Source organism: Triturus cristatus, chromosome 4_2, assembly GCF_964204655.1.
Source record: "Triturus cristatus chromosome 4_2, aTriCri1.1, whole genome shotgun sequence".
Lineage (NCBI taxonomy): Eukaryota > Metazoa > Chordata > Amphibia > Caudata > Salamandridae > Triturus > Triturus cristatus.
The window spans coordinates 630,172,769-630,189,645 of NC_140586.1; the positions used below are offsets into that span (position 1 = coordinate 630,172,769).

Sequence of the window (16,877 nt, forward strand, 5' to 3'; positions counted from 1 at the left end):
AAAATAATCACTGTGTTTCCCTTTTACTTTTCAGCCTTTGAGTTTCCACAGATTAACTACAAGAAGTACGGGGGCAAGGATTACACCTTTGCATATGGCCTCGGATTGAATCACTTTGTTCCAGACAGGGTCAGTTTACAGAAGAATATAATATTGGGGGCGATTTGTTGTCTAATAAAATAATACAAGGTATCATGACTCCTGACACCTTTACCTTCTGTTCATTTGCAGCTTTCTAAGCTGAATGTTAAAACAAAGGAGAGCTGGGTATGGCAGGAACCAGATTCATACCCTTCAGAACCCATCTTTGTTTCCCAACCAGATGCGATTGAAGAGGATGATGGTAAAATGTCTTCTTATTTGGCATAATTTAAATGCATTTTCCATAACCGGTTTTTAGGTCTGTTGACAAAACACAAAAATAAGTCAACATCGACACAAAAGAAAGATTGCTCACTCCCAGCAAAAATTATTCTAACATTATTTAACATAGTGCTTCATGTCCTGCTTCTGCTGTTTCTAAGTGCTGTACATCACAGTTGATTGCAACTGCAGCTTATTTTGGAAAAAAACGGATTTATTTAATTTCCAGATGGCGAAATACCCAGGATGAGGACGTGAGGTAGAAGTTAAGCGTAACATTGAGTGCTTAGCTCAACCATGGGTCTGAGAAAGCTGACTGTTTACAGCCGCTTGCACACCGCCAAAGCCTGGGAAAACTGAACCGCTCAACCAATAAAAGCTTTTTCTCTTGATACCTGCCAATCCTTCCCAGTAAGAAACTATAAACTTAGGGATGACTCTCGGGCTGTGGATTCCTACATTGTGAAATGCTTATCAAATAGATTCTAATGGGCTTAAATTTGAGGCAAACAAAGAAACAGCGTAAATTAGAAGGATTGAGAACGGGCACGCGTAATGGGCCGTAGTCAGCCCGTTTTTTGCCTAATTGATTGGCGCCTTTCTTAACTTCTCTATGGGGTAAAACATCAATAAGATGAGGCCTCAACTTCACTGCGCTAGAGAGCGCGAGCCGGCTTTCCCAGGATTGAACCGAGCCGCTGTGTCTATTAGTAAAGAACCACCAATTCAACGTAACACCAAAATAAAAATACATACTTTTTTTTGCCCTGCTGGAACCCCCTCTACCCCCAAGAGGCCTAAGGGGCCTGGGTATTCCTACCCTTCCCCCTTCTCTTTTTTTAAAAACTTTTTTTGTGGGGACGAGTCCCAAGATGGCTGCCAACACTTTCTGGTTTGAAGTGTTGGCAGCCAATCAGATCTCAGCACAAGATCGCAAGGGTTCGCTGAGCATTTGCGTCCTTATATATAAAATTTTGAATTTCTTTTAATAACTCTGCAATGACTGAATGGATTTACACCAAATCAGAAAAAGGAACTTCCCTGGACCAATATTCACCTTTTTGCCAAAGTTGGTGTAATTCCGTTTAGCAGTTCGGACTGTAACCGTTTCTAAAGTTCCTATTGGAATTAACATGGGGAAAACGCTTTTTGGTATTTCCCCTTTTTCTCAGCCCCTGCTTGACGGATCACCACGAAACTTTCAAGACAGCAGATGAAGTGAGCGTATACAAGTGTAGAAAATTTCACAAGGATTTGTCAAGCGACGCCAAAGTTATTGGCAAATGAAAAAACACTCTTCCTATGGAAACTAGGTCCTAACTACCTACTGGCGACCACCAGCAGGTAATAAATATATATCTCAAAACAATATCCTTTCAGGCATAGAGTGATTAATAAATTATGCAGAAAAGAAGCAGAGATCTCTGGGTAGTTCTCAAGTTTAGGTGGAAAGCAGCTCCTGTATAGAGCACCCTCAACACAAGGGACACTCTAGATCTGCTCACCTCAAATGTCTGCTTTTCTATCAAAATCTTTAATTATAGGATTAGCATAGTGCCATCCACTCCAAGATAGAAATCTACAGCAAAGTCTTTAAGCATAGGACTAACAAAGCACAGTGCTGTCCCTGCCGATCTGTAAATGACATAAGCCATTTATTACTTCAGGCACAGTAGTACAGCTTTGAACTGGTAAAATAACAACCAAGCCAACCTGAAATGACTAAAAGCAACCTTTGACATAGTGTTTCGCTCTACTTAGAGCTCTAAGTAGAGCAAAGCACTGTGAGGGGTTGCTTGGTGCCAATAATGGCCCTGGGGGACGCTCCCCGCCCCGGGGCTGGCCCCCTATGTACTGAGGTATCCAGCTTTGCGACATTGATGTTTTCTTTCGCTTAACAGGAGCTCTGACAGCTCCTGCCGACCCCCGCTGAGCACGGCAGAAGGCCCTACGGTAACGATAACTTGCGTCTTCGCCATGCACTGCTGCTTACCCCACATATTACATCAGTAATGACATCTTCTATGACATCAATCATAATGTAACTGCAACATTTGCAATAAAATGATTGATGAGAAAGCGGAGCATAGCAGGGGCGCAAATGATAGTTTCTTGAGATAAGTATAACTATAACTGATGAATTTCTATGGTTTTATGCGTGTAAAATCTATAATGTATAATATGTGTATATATATATATATATATTTTTTTTTAATATATATATATATATATACACACACACACACACACACATACATACATACATACATACATATATATATATATATATATATATACATATACATGGATGATTTTTGTTTGGGGGAGGTTTTTCAAAATTTCATTTAAATACATATATATATATTTATATGAAATGTGGAAAAAACTCCCCCCTGACAAAAATCATCCACCTCAGCAACTTGCTGGAAGGTTTCCGATGATTGTCAAGCGGGGCAGTGAAAAAGTTAGGGTCCCAAAACACATTTTCCCCGATGCAATTCCCTGTAGGAATTTTAGACAATGATTCTGAAAAGGTGGTTAAACTGATTTACACCGCATTTGACAGAAAGCTAAATCTTTACTCAGAAAGCGAGCTTTTTGTTATTTGGTGTAAATCTGTTAAGCATTTTTTGAGAAATAATTAAGGTACACAAAATTAGTGTTATTTGGACCAATGGTTCGTCTGTAATCCAGTGGTACTGCAAATGTAAAAAAGAAAAGTCAAGCATTCTGATTGGTCGTGGGGGCTAATTTCTTTCCCCAGTCGGATGTCTTGGTACCATTGGATCGGTCCAGTCCTGCAGTACTGAGTGATCTCATTGGTTGGCAGCATCATCAAAACACATGTGTTAACAGACATTTCAAGACTCTGTTTCCATGTACGGTATAAGAGAGCAGGGTAAGGGTACTTTGACCCCCTGGCCCTTTTGGGTAGGGTGCCCCACTGTGAAACGGCCCCCCTCGCAGGTAAAAAAAAAAAGTGCAAGTTTGTCCCAAGGTCAGGCCCTTCCCCCTGTGGTCCCATGGCATTACCATGGGCCCTAGCATTCGTCTCTCGGGAGTACCAAATAACCATATAAAAAGAATTACATTTTTAGAGTTGGTGTTCATCAGGTTAAGCAAACGTGGGGGTTGACCATCTGTAATATGTGAGGCCATAAGCAGTGCATTGTGGGGACGTAAGTTATAGTTGGCTCAGGTAACTGTAACTGCTGAATTTCTATGGTTTTGTATGAGTGAAATCTGAGCCTCACAATAACGGCCCTGTAACCTTTGTTTTTTGTCAGTAAATTTCAATGGGTTTTTAACTAGTAGTTACGTTTGCAGAGTTTTGGAAAAAAAAAGTTAGGGCCTCCAACCAGCTCTAAAAAATCCAGTTGTGTCGGACTTACTGGAGGTAACAGGAGGGCTCGTTGGCCCCCAAGGACCCTCAGCATCCAACAGGGCTTCATCCTCTAACTGGTAGTGCGCCAGGATGTGCATTTACAGAGTGGTGGAGAAAGGAGGTGGGGCCTCTGATCAGCTCTCAGAAATTGTGCTGTGTGGGACTTACTGGAGGTGACAGGAGGGGTTCTTGGCCCCCAATGACCCTTAACATCTAAGCGGATTATATCCTCCAACCAGTAATGTGCCAAGAGCCCTGTTTGAAGAGTGGTAGGGACAGAGGGCATCACATCTGATAAACTCTGCAATCCTGCTGTTTGCGGCTTACTAGAGGTAACAGGAGGGGTAGTTGGACCCTAAGGAGCCAAGGGAACATCATCCTCCAAACAGCAGTGCACCAGGAAGTGCATTTGCAGAGTGCTGGAGAAAGGGGTCATGGCCTCCGAAGTCCTCTCAGCAGTCTCGCTCTGTGGGACTTACTGGAGGTAACAGGAGGGGTAGTTGGCTCCCAAGGACCCTTAGGAGCCAAGGTGACTTCATCTCCCAACTAGATGTGTGCCAGGAGGCGTGTTTACAGAGTGGTGGTGAAAGGGGGCATGGCCTCTAAAGACCCCTCCGCAATTATGCTCTGTGGGACTTACTGGAGGTAACAGGAGGGGTTGATGGCCCCCAGGAACCTCAGCATCCAAGGGGACTTCATCCCTCAACTACTAGAGTGACAGGAGGCGGGGCAGTAGAGTGGTGGTGAAAGGGGACGGGGCCTCTGTTGACTTTAAAAAAAACTTTTTTCGCTTGAATTCGACCCTGGGGATCCCATCCCCTAAGGGGCCCACATTGTTATTTAATTAAGAAATTAAGTAAAAAAGGGAAGGGCGGCGCAGCACCCCTCCTGGGCCAATTTTGGCCCGGGACCCTATCCCCCAGGCTTTACTGGGTGCACCCACTCTCCACAAATGGGGATCGCGGGGAAAGCCTGAAGGCCCCCGCAGTCCCTGCTGGCTCCCTGTCTCCTGCGGGAGCCGGCACTGCTTTGACAGAGAGAGCTGCTGAACATGCAGCTCCCTCTGTCAAAGCAATCGTGCTTCACTTCTAGCAAGCAAGAGTTTTTTATGTTCTCGCTTGCTAGAAGTGGAGCACAGTTTGCTATGGCTTGGAGGGAGCGGTAAAGCTTCTGCCAAGCCATTGCAAACGGATATGTCCCAGGGGTGGGCACCCCGGGCCATAGCAGAAGCCGGGCCTGGGGAGGGTGGTGGTCCCCAGGGCCCGCGCATTTGAATTGACAAAAGCCTCGGGGAGGTAGCGGTACCTGGGGCTACAGGGGGGTCCGTGCAGACCCTGCATCAACTATAAGTGAAGCCCCGGGGAGGTAGCAGCCCCCAGGGCTGCATGGGGTCCACATGGCCCTCCACATGCTTCTAACAAAAAGCCCCAGGGAGGTGGAGGTCCCTGAGGGGGTCCGTGGGAGCCCCCGCATAATTTATCATTAATACCCCAGGGAGGTTGTGGTTCCCAGGATTTTATAAACCCTAGAAGCAGGGACCCATGCACACACCCCTTTTTTTTTTTCTTACATGCCCCCAGGATTAGGCTCATCCGGGGGCTTCCTGTAAAAAAGACGCACGGAAGACAGCGGGTCTTTTTTTTCTCAATTTTGCCGTGGATCCACCTGCAAATTTGCACCAAAATTGCATTTTTAAAATGCTTTTTATCCCCAGTGGTACCTCACCACCACTCCTGGAGGTCAGGGTATTTCTACCCTGCCCCCTTTTTCTTTATTTTTTACATTTTTTCAAGCCGAGTCCCAAGATGGCTGCCAACACTTCCTGGTAGAAGTGTTGGCACCCAATCAGATGTCAGCACAGGGACTGTGGATCCACGAGTCCACTGCAAGGGTCCGTGTCCCTAGATATCTATATGTTTTGCCCTTTAATATCTCAAAAACTACTTAACAAATTTGCACCAAATCATAAAAAGCACGCTGTGTGGACCAACATCTAGCTTTCTGCCAAATTTGTTGTAATCACATTTAGCAGTTCAGGCTGTAGTCATGTTCAAAGCCCTATGGGAAAATGCATGGGGAAAATGTGTTTTGGGACCCCCCTTTTTTGGGCATTGGTTGACTGATCACATGGCGTTAAAGTAATTGGCAAAAGAAAAAAATGCTCTCGCTATGGAAACTAGGTTGTAACTAAAACTACCTACTGGAGATTTATATATCAGCAAGTGACCTCCTCCCACGGTCGTGGTAACGAAACGAGGCGCACTCTGGCAACGTGATTTAAATAAATGTAATGGTCACACGTGGACAGACGCGTTTCGGCTGCACGCCTTCCTCAATGTCAATTTTTTTTGTTTCAAAACAGTTTTTTTTATATAGACAAACAAAATTCAATAAACAGTAAAGAAAGAGAGATGACTGTCAGTTCATGAACATAGAAAAGGGTCAATGCTAACAATATTGCGTGATTGCGGTGGCCATGATGGAATGTCAAAAAACCTTAAGACATGTGAACTGGGGGGAGGAGCCTAGCGCGCATCCAAGATGGTCGCGTGAGCACAGGGCTCCCCGGACCCTCGCTGCTCCTCGGAATTTATCCTGACAATATCCTGATTTGGTTTATGGAATCTGGGAGATGACGACCGGCTGAGCACTTATCTCTTTTCAGAAATTTAATCGGACCCGGGAATCCTGAGTTATCGTTGTTTGAACTTTTGGGACCCACCCGACGGAGGTGCCCGGGGCGAAGGTGGGCCGTGGGGCCGTGTCGCAGTTGAACAACAACGGCTGCGGCGCGGTGCCAGGGGCCGATCGGCCACTTTCGGTTTCACTTTCAGACCTCAGGGGGCTGGCCGGTGGAGCGATTGAGGTGGCGGGGTGTTTCCCTGACCTCTGCACAAAGCTTTGTCACCACCTGCCACTAGAGTGCCTATCGCCTTGGGTCCCCCCGCACCGCCATATTGTGGCCTCGGGTGAGGCGCTGGTTTCCAGGGCCGGTATCCCAACTACTTTTGATCGGCGGTCCCCCTCGGAGTCCGTGGCCGCATGGGGGGCAAGGGGGGCCCCGAGGGGCACAAGACTAAATCCTCCCTCCGTGGAGGATCGGTCCAGACCAACAACATGGACCGCTACACTCAGGGCAGAGGCTCTCCTGGAACGGCCGGTCCCCCCTCAGACGTCGCCGGTGGCGACACATCCGTCTCTTCGGAACTTTCCCTACAGGACATCATGGGCGCCATTGATGGCATCAGGGAGACCATCGCCACGCAATACGAGGCCCTGGCCCGCAAGATCGATACGGTGGCGATTGATGTCACCTTAATACGGGCGGACCTCTCCAAAACAAACGAGAGGGTTCAAACTCTCGATGCGCGGACCTCCACCCTGGGTGCGGATGTGTCGGACCTGCAGGCCGCGCTTGGCGACATCAAGGTGGTCAATGAGCAGATGGCCCGGCGGCTGGAGGACTTCGAGGGACGGGCCCGACGCAACAACATCCGTGTCATCGGCGTACCGGAGTCCTCCGACGACCGCCCGGTTGACCTCCTGGTCGAGGAACTCATCCTCCAACAGCTGACCCCTGCGGGCTTGAGTAAATCTTTTGCCGTTGAACGGGCTCATCGAGTTCCGGGCGGGCGGCCACGGCCGGGGGCCCCCCCGAGGCCTATCGTGGCCAAACTGTTTTACTACAGAGACCGGGATGCGATTCTGCAGGCCTCGCGGGTCCATGGCCCGGTTCGACATGAGAACTCATCCATTAACTTTTATCCGGACTTTACTCAACTTGTCCAGAAACAGCGGATGGGATTCCAGGGGGTGAAACGTCGTCTTCGTGAGCTGGGCCTAAAGTACTCTATGCTCTACCCTGCCAAACTCCGAGTGGAACATGAGGATCGGACTGCCTTCTTTGACTCTCCTGTGGCCGTGAGTGACTGGTTGGACTCGCTGCCGGACAGAGGTGGCCGTCCCGGGCCCTCTGCAGGTGCCAGCGGTGACGGGTCCCCTTTGGAGTGACTCTTGGTCCTTGATTTTGCCAATTTGCACTGCTCAGCTGGGTTGTACTTCTTTGGTTCAGTGTGTTTTGCTAGTACCTGTATGGGGGGCGGGCGGGGACGGGTCCCTTTCCTCCTCCGGGGTCTTTTTGTAGACTGGGGTTAGTTGGGCGACAGGCACACTGCAATTTGGGGGGGTTTTTTGGCCCGCAGGGGTGCAGGGTGGGGGGAGTTGGGTGTTGGGGGGGGTGGGGGGGAAGGAGGGGTTGTTTTGTAGTGTGGTTTTTGTTTGCAGGGCGAGGTATTGATTTTCTGCCACCTTTGGGACTTGTGCTACTTGCGGGGGGACCTCTGATCTATTGGAGGGAATGGGGGGGGACGGGTTGAAGCTGATGTCATGGAACGTCAATGGGTTGGGGGACCGTATCAAACGGGGTGTAGTTCTGCAGTATTTGCGTCGTCTGACTCCTGATGTGGTGTTTATCCAGGAGACGCATTTGGTTGGCAATGTCTGCCATGCAATGAACAGGGGGGGATACCGCCTCGTGGCTCACTCTGGTTTCACAACTGGCTCCAGGGGGGTGGGCATTCTCCTGCGATCCTCACTTCCGTTGGAGATCACGAGGGTGGTCTCAGATGATAGAGGGCGTTATGTTTGTCTGATTGGGAGGTGGGAGGGGCATCCCCTTGCCCTGGTCTCAATTTACGTCCCACCGGGCCTCCAGAACTCCACCTTCGCGGACTTGGGTCGAATGCTGCTTGAACTCCCGGATGGCCTTTTGCTTATGGGCGGGGATTTTAACTCGGTGGTTTCGGGTGACCTGGATCGTCACCCACCCAGGGCCCTCCCCGCTGCCCAGGCTTGGCTAGGTGGTCTGTTGGAGACCTTCGGCCTGGTGGATAGTTGGCGATTAATGCATCCGACCCAATGTCAATACACCTTTCACTCTGGGGCACATGGGAGTCTTTCTAGGTTAGACTATTTCCTTATGCCCGCGGCGCAGACGGGTCGAATTCGAGAGGTCAGGCACCTGGCGAGGGGTATCTCCGATCATTCCCCGCTGTGGCTTCTCTTTGACACCGAGTCGCGGTCTGCAGGGCGGACCGCTCCCATTAACCCGTGGTACCTGCGAGACCCTACGACCCGCGAGAGTCTGGTTAAGGCTATGGACCAATACTTTCTTGAAAACGAGGGGTCTGTGTTGTCTGCAATGTCCCTGTGGGAAGCCTTTAAAACCGTAATCCGCGGACACGCCCTCTCCCAGATAGTGGTGGCTAAGAAGCTCAGGAGTGAGGCGGTGGTGAAGCTGGAGACTGACATCTCGGGGCTGGAGTCGGCCTTGGAGGCGGGTGTCACTCCGGACGGGCTCCATGCCCTCAGCCTGAAACAGTTTGAATACAGATCTCTTGTCACCGACGCTGCCAAAACTATGCATAGGGAGCAGCAGGGTCGGTTGTATGATGCCGGGGACAAGGCGGGAAAGCTGATTGCGTGGCTGGACAAGAAGGAGAGAGTGAATCGTGTGGTCCCGGAGTTGCGTGTCTCGGATGGAGTGTGTGTGACTGAGCCTGGTGAGATTGTGGAATGTTTTGCCGACCACCTCCGGACTGTGTACTCCCCGGTGACTGATAGGGATGAGGAAGATTCTCGCCTTCTCCTGAGGGACATTGCTTTGCCTGGCCTTTCTGCCGAGGACCGTGAGCAGCTGGACGCTCCCTTGTCGGTAGATGAAATCGCGACTGCGATTCGGTCCCTTCGCTCGGGCAAGGCCATGGGTCCCAACGGTCTACCTATCGAATTATATAAGTTGCGCCCGGATAAACTAGCGCCCTTCCTCCGTCGTATGTTTCAGGAGTCCCTTGAGGCCGGTTCCCTTCCGGTCGACCAGCGACTGGCCACGATAGTCGTGATCCCCAAGGAAGGTAAGCCACGGGACCGCTGTGCCTCTTACAGGCCTATCTCACTGCTAAATGCAGAGCCTAAAATCCTGGCTAAAGTCCTCGCCAATCGTTTGTTGAGCGTCATCTGCGATCTGATTCATCCTGATCAATGCGGCTTCATCCCACATCGCAACACCGCCCTCAACTTGCGGCGTCTCCATGGCGCCCTCGCCAGGGCAGAGTACCTCTCCGAACCGGCCGTGCTGGTTTCTTTAGATGCCACGATGGCCTTTGACACCATCGAGTGGCCATTCCTCTGGGCTGTCTTGACCTAATTCGGCTTTGGGGAGGGATTTCTTGGCTGGGTGAAGCTTCTCTACACGGGACCCATGGCTCAGGTGGTGGTAAATGGGCGGGTCTCTCGGCCCTTCGCTCTCGGTAGGGGTACGAGGCAGGGGTGCCCGTTGTCCCCTCTGCTCTTTGCTCTCGCCCTGGAGCCACTCGCCGCTTGGCTCCGCTGGGAGCCCTCGATCAGGGGGATCCGGTGGGCCCCGGGCTTTGAGGATCGGGTCTCGTTATATGCTGACGATATCCTCCTGTATCTTACCTCGCCGCGGCAGTCGCTTAACGTTCTCTTCGATGTTCTGACTTCCTACGGGAGAAATTCGGGTCTCACGATTAACTGGTCTAAATCCTGTGTCTATCCTATCTCCGGTGGCCCCCCTCTCCTGCCGCCTCGGCTTCCGATCCAAATATCTCTGTCCGGCTTTAAATACCTGGGGATACACATCTCGTTGGACCCGGTAGCTCGCTATGAGCACAATCTCCTGCTTCCACTTCGGCGTTTGAGGGAAGACACGGCTCGGTGGTGTAGGCTGCCCCTGTCCCCACTGGGTCGGGCCGCATTGTTTAAAATGATGTCCCTTCCCAGGTTCCTCTATGCACTTCAGAACTCCTTCGACATCATTCCAGTGGCCTACTTTCGGGAAGTAGAGAGCCTGCAGAGGAGACTGGTGTGGGACGGACGGGCGCGTATCGCCCTGGCCAAACTCACTCTCCCCTGGTACGACGGGGGCATCGCGCTTCCCAACATTCGCAGGTATTATTGGGCCTCACAGCTATCAGCCATTAACCATGCCACGTATGCGCCTGGCTTGAACCCGGCGTATGAGATGGATAAATTCCTGCTTCCCGGCGGTAACTATAACAGGGCGCTTTACTCCCGCTCGGCTGGACGGACCCTGACGGGCCCCACTAAGATCGCGGTACGGATTTGGAAGGCGGCCAATGTAGCCATGGGCTGGAGTGAGCGACTAACATGCGCTACTCCTTTATTTGCCTCCGACCGACTGGGAAGCCTCTGGACAACGAAGGGGTTTGACCGTTGGGACACGATTGGCATCAGTAGAGTGGGAGACTTATGGATGAAGGGCGCGGTTAAGACCTTCGCGGCGCTCCAGAGCGAATACGAACTCACGGAAAAGGAGTTCTTCCGATACGCCCAGGTTCGGCATGCCCTGCTCTCTGTCTTTGGGGAGGGGACCAAGATCCCGGCCTCTTCGCCCCTCGAGGACCGCCTACTTGATGGTCATGTTCCCGACAGTACTATCTCCTTAATCTATAAAAAACTCATTAATAATCGGGCTGACCTATTGGTGCGCCTTCGGGAGACGTGGACGGGGGACGGGGTGGAATGAGACGACGAGGACTGGCAGTCCGCACTATCGTCCCCCAAGGAAGTCGCCATTCCAGCCCGTCTCCGCCTGGTCCAGTTAAAGATTCTCCACCGGGTGTATGTGACGGGCCCCCGTCTGGTCTCGATGGGATTCTCGGAAGATGGGCTCTGCAAGCGGGGGTGTGGGCTCAGTGCCACCTTTCTCCATATCCTTTGGGAGTGCCGGGAGGTGGCGGAATACTGGCGTCGGGTTCATGGGGTCATGGGACAAGTCACCGGGGTGGCGCTGCTGCCGGAGGTGCGTCGCTGTGTCTTGAATGTGTGGGAGCCCAATGATTATAACGCGGCGCAGACTCGGTGGGCGGCCCTGGGCTACATGATTGCTAAGAGGGATATAGCGCAGCTTTGGGGCTCCCAGCGGCCACCCACCGTGTCAGTATGGAAGGAAAACATGGACTGGTGTATGTTCAGGGAGAAGACTGTATATGTGGCCCGCGGTAGAATTTGGGGGCAATGGAACGTGTATCGTGGGGGTATCTGTACGCCCCCCCTAGTGGACGCCGATATTGCCTTGTCCCCCTGACCCTTGATGGTTCCTTGCAACGGATTGTAATAATCGAATATAGATGTTCCTTTCCCGTTACCCCCCCCCGATCTTTCAGTACTCCCTCCTGTTGATAGCTAATTGAAGGTTTGGAGTAAAAGTCCCCCGGATGTAGCCTGACCCACGCATTTTGCCCGTATGCCTCGCCTGTTGTTTTTTGTTGTTATTTATGTTAAATGTATGTCTCCTGCTTCTCTCAAGCTATCCTGAGCCATTTACGGGGCTGGGCCCCAGGTGTCGCCTACTGCTTTAACTAATGTACGATCCTTTCTGAGTCTAGCGGCCGGCCCTGGTGGTTGTAGGCCCATGCTTGTAACTGATTTATTGTTTTAATAAAAATTTTTGAAAAAAAAAAAAAAAAAAAAAAAAAAAAAAAGACATGTGAACTGCACAATATATCAGTAATGCTTATTGTACCATAATTCATATTTCATAATGCGTTCATCAATCTTAGGTAAATAAGCTCAAAACATCTATATACAAATCAAAAAAAAAATATATATATATATATATATATATATATATATAACAACAATAATATTAACATTGATGTGATTAAGATTGCACCAACCTTAGCACTATTGCTTGTGATATCTGCTATACTCTTTGAGCGGAAAATGCAATTTTGCACTGTAAAGTGAAGCTGTTTTTGTACAATGCATAAGTCACTGTACCTTCACCGATGAAATTACACCTGTCACTATAATTTGATTAAGATGCACTGTCACTGTAATATTGGTGCAACTTTATTGATGTATAAAAACACAAAAAAATGGCTGCAGCATTGGGTTTGACAAAAACCGCTTCGCTGTCGAAACGCGTTACCTGGTTGTGTGGTCGTAATAAAAACTTTAAACAGCGAGCCCGAGCGTGCTGGATTCTGGTTTCATGTGAAACAGGCATTTGGAGCGAAAACACATATATATACACAGTTACACAGTGGGCAGTTGCCACTGTACAGTTATGGTTCAGACACACTTTTCATTGAAAAGGCATTTTTTGATTTGCTTATAACGTTTGACCCTATGAATTGACTTGCATGAAACTTTCCTTTATGACAATTCAGGCAGCTAAGTTGCGGTATATCAAATGTCGCCAATATACATCCACAGGGAAAAATGCTGTGTGGGCATTAGGTTTATCATTTCACATATTTGCTCCCCAAGGAAATGTTTCTGAAAAAATAGAACAAAAAAAGCTGTCCGCCTTCTCTAAGGTGTTGGAAAAACATGTAAGTTCAGTCATCTCAGGCTACCTGGAAAATAAAAATCGTTGCAAGCCAGTCAATCAGGTCTTAGAACAAGCTGTAGCACAGAAACAGCGCTGCTATAGGTTACGGAGCACATTAAAGAGAAGCTGGATCAGGGGGGAAGAGTCGTCTTATTTTTGTTGGTTTTCTTGGCGGCCTTCGATACGGTCCCTGATGATAGACATTGACACGGCTTCAGAATCTTGGAATTGGTGGTACTGCTCTAAAGTGGCTTACCTCTTTTCTGGAGGATAAATGTCATGAAGTCTGGACCACTCCATATGCTGCCGCCATTTTGATACTGAAGGTGGGCATCCCCTAGGGCTCAGCTCTGTGCCCTACACTCTTTAATGTGTATTTGACCCCACTGGCAGCTTTGGCTAAATCTTGCGGTGCCAAAATAATATCATATGCGGATGACACCCAGCTTCCCGTCACTTGGGAAAAAGGTGCAGCCTTTGAGGGGGAGAAGATCAGAATCTTCCTCTCTAAGGTGTTTAATTGGCTGGCAATTAATCAACTTAAATGCAATCCTGATAAATCGGAGATTATACATTTTGGTACTCCACCTTCTGAGGACTGAAGATCCTGGTGGCCCCAAGACACGTCTCCACCTATCTCTTCCCAAAACACAGTAAAAAACCTGGGCATCCACATTGACAACTCTTTAGTTATGAAACAGCAAATCCAAGAGGTAATAGGCACCTGTTTCGGGCTATTACGCACTCTGAGGAAATTGTTGCCTCTTTTGTCTACGGCCACTAGGAAAACAGTAGTCCAGGCCTTAATTACCTCTAGGCTAGACTATGGGAATGTATTATACTTGGGTTTGCCTGAGTATCTTCTGAACCGCTTGCAAGTAGTTCAGAATGAAGCACCAAGATTAGTCCTTATTTTGAACTCCAGGACCCATTTGTCCCGCATCTCAGAGCTTTGCACTGGTTGCCAGTGAGAAAAAGGATCACATTCAAGGCTCTGGTTCTAACACATAAAGCCTTACAGGGTAAGGCTGGAAGTTACATTAGGAAGAGAATACTTCATTATACCCCCTCTAGAACTCTGAGGTCTTCATTTAACCATATGGCTACTATACCTAGGATTCGCAGGGTCAGAACTAGAGGCAGATCCTTCATGTTTCTGAGAGCCCAATCTTGGAACCAACTTTCAGTGGCCCTCAGAGCCACGGTGGAACTTTCCATTTTCAGGAGGCAACTAAAACATGGCTATTCTGTAACTAAGTGGGTTCTGGGATAAAGTGGAGAGTTACCTGATAGCGCCTGGACACTCTGTTGAGTAGCGGATCGCTTTATAAATGCATGTTCATTCCTTCCTTCATTCATTCATTCATTCAGGTCGGACGTGTGGGTCCCAATACCAATAATTCATGTGAAGCAACCAAATCAAGGGCAGATGAACAATTCTAGCATTACTTTGGGAATCATAAGATATGGATACCACTGTCTGATTACTGTTAGGCAAGTAATCATACCAACTGATTTTGGACTATGCATGGTGAGGATTTGGTTTTGGGGTTTGGGATAGTGACTCCTTGATGACAAGGGGGATGAGAGGTGCACTGCTGAGTAGTAAGTCAGGGGAAGGGGAATGCCATGGTCAGCATCAGCCCAGGCACATAGGTATCTTGAGCAATGGGATCTGGGCAGCTACAGCCCAGACACATAAATAGCATGCAAGTTCCCGCATTAACACTAAAGCAGCTACAGTGTACTGGAAAATGGTATATAACAAGTGGTACTCCCTCCCAGCATCATCTCTACAAATTACATTTAAGAAGCGGGTGCACAGAAGGAAATACAGACAAAAACTGGCAGAATCAGCCATTGGCAAGAGCAAAACAGATGCCTAAACGCGCATATTGATGTACTAAAGCCACTATTTCCTGGCCAATTCAAATGTGAAGGAACGTCTGATGGGCCACTGCTGAAGCCTCCAGTTGCACTCCACATTGATGATGACTTATCAGTCACAAGGCCTCCTCCTTTATTGCCTAAGAGGGTTTACCCTATGTAGGGTGAGCCTCACAACACAAATTATCCCTGCCCTGAAAACTCCCCGAGCATCACGTTCATTTAAAGTTTGTTCTGCTCTCTTGAAAGAAATTTCTATTTTGTTTCTGCAAAAGAAAAAATTATGCAGGATGGGTGGCATGATTGGCATTAGTGTTGACGGAAGCACTTTTTTAGCAAAACTATCCCTGCTGACGCAGTCAGAAATTTTTCTACATATGGTCTACAGTCATCTTACAGAAGCTGGCCCAGTTGGCTGTCTACTAAACTGAACATAAACCACATTGCTTTTACTGATTAGTCATGTTCCTATATTGCTAGTACTCCTCTGAAGGAAGATCCCAGTGCACTATTTATCAAAAAATCCCCAAATCGTTAAAAAAATAATAACACTCCTTCTTGGGAGTTGTACAGTGGCAATCAAAAACCTATTTGGTGCTTTTGCCTAATCAAACCTAATCGCCACATGAGACATTTCTCAAGCTACTACAGACCCAATCTCAGGGCTTCCCTGTGCCAACAAGCTCTTAAAATAGTCATTACCCACCAACCTTCACTTCATGGCAAGTCTCGTGGCCTGCTAAATGACTTCCAGTCTGGTGGTAGACCCTGATGAGGAACCAAGACTTTGCTCCTCAACAATATGGATATATTACTTTTTCACCCGGAAAAGGCAAATCAGTGCCTTAATTTGGTAAGACCTCAACTACATTGTATACCATTGATCACAAACCACTCCTCAAAAGGGTTGCAACAGTCAGAATGGTGTTAAAATAGTTACTTCCTTCTTCCTGAACCACATGCATCAAGTCACCCTCCTTTCTAGAAGGCCAGTGTCTAAAATAGAATAACCCAAGGATTAGCCCCGTCACCTACGCTATTGAATAATTACTTGACACCACTCACTGATTCTTGACACCCACAACATTGTTTACCAAACGAATGTTTTCGACATGCAGCTCCATCTCAGACTTGATGATGAACCTGTTACAGGTTCAGCTCTGGGCACAGATAAGCTTGCTCTGAGCACACGCTCCCCATCTGCTCCCCATGACCCGGTAGCACAAAACTGAAATAAAGTTTATCAGCAAGCACTTCCAGAAACCAAAATGCAGTCTCGCAAGTAATCCTGTCCTCCTTGGACTACAACAATGGCATCTAAACAGGACTCCCCAAGTAACTTCTCTCTAAATTACAAAAGTTCAGAATCATCCTGCTCCACTAATATTCAGCTTAAAACTGAGAGAACATATTACACCAATAAATGTTCTCCATTGGCTACAGATAAAGCAGATATCTAAGCATTCCATCCATCACTTTTTGAATACTTTTGAATGCCGCCGTAAGTTTGACAGGTATGCCCAGACGTGAGTTACGTGCACACAGTGTCACTGGAACCAGGCTATACCCGGTTGATGAGTCCATAGCAAGGGCAAAATCGGTCGGGTGTTGCTTGCATTTCGGTTCAGAGAGGACCTAGCTTGGCAGTTTGGGCTGAACTGTTCCCATGAGGAGCAGGGTCAAGACTTGTTTGCATATAGCTGGATCCAAACTGAGGTGCCAAAGTGTGTAAAATAACAACGGGTTGGGATTGGACCCTGAGTAATTACCAGTGGCTGAGTTTTCTTGAAGCTTTCCATCCATCACTTTTTGTAAAGCAGAGGTCACAATTATGAACCCTTTGTGTGGTCCATAAAACTGTAC

At 48.4% G+C, this 16,877-nt stretch overlaps 1 protein-coding gene across 1 annotated transcript in view; it reads left to right on the forward strand.

The window, feature by feature from the left end:
* The window catches only part of RPE65 (retinoid isomerohydrolase RPE65), a 186,857-nt gene that overhangs the window by 168,739 nt on the left and 1,241 nt on the right, over positions 1–16,877 (forward strand). Inside the window, exons 12-13 of the mRNA XM_085602298.1 lie at positions 35–129; positions 232–343. Coding sequence (XP_085458424.1) covers positions 35–129; positions 232–343 — 207 coding nt within the window. The remainder of the gene's footprint in view (positions 1–34; positions 130–231; positions 344–16,877) is intronic.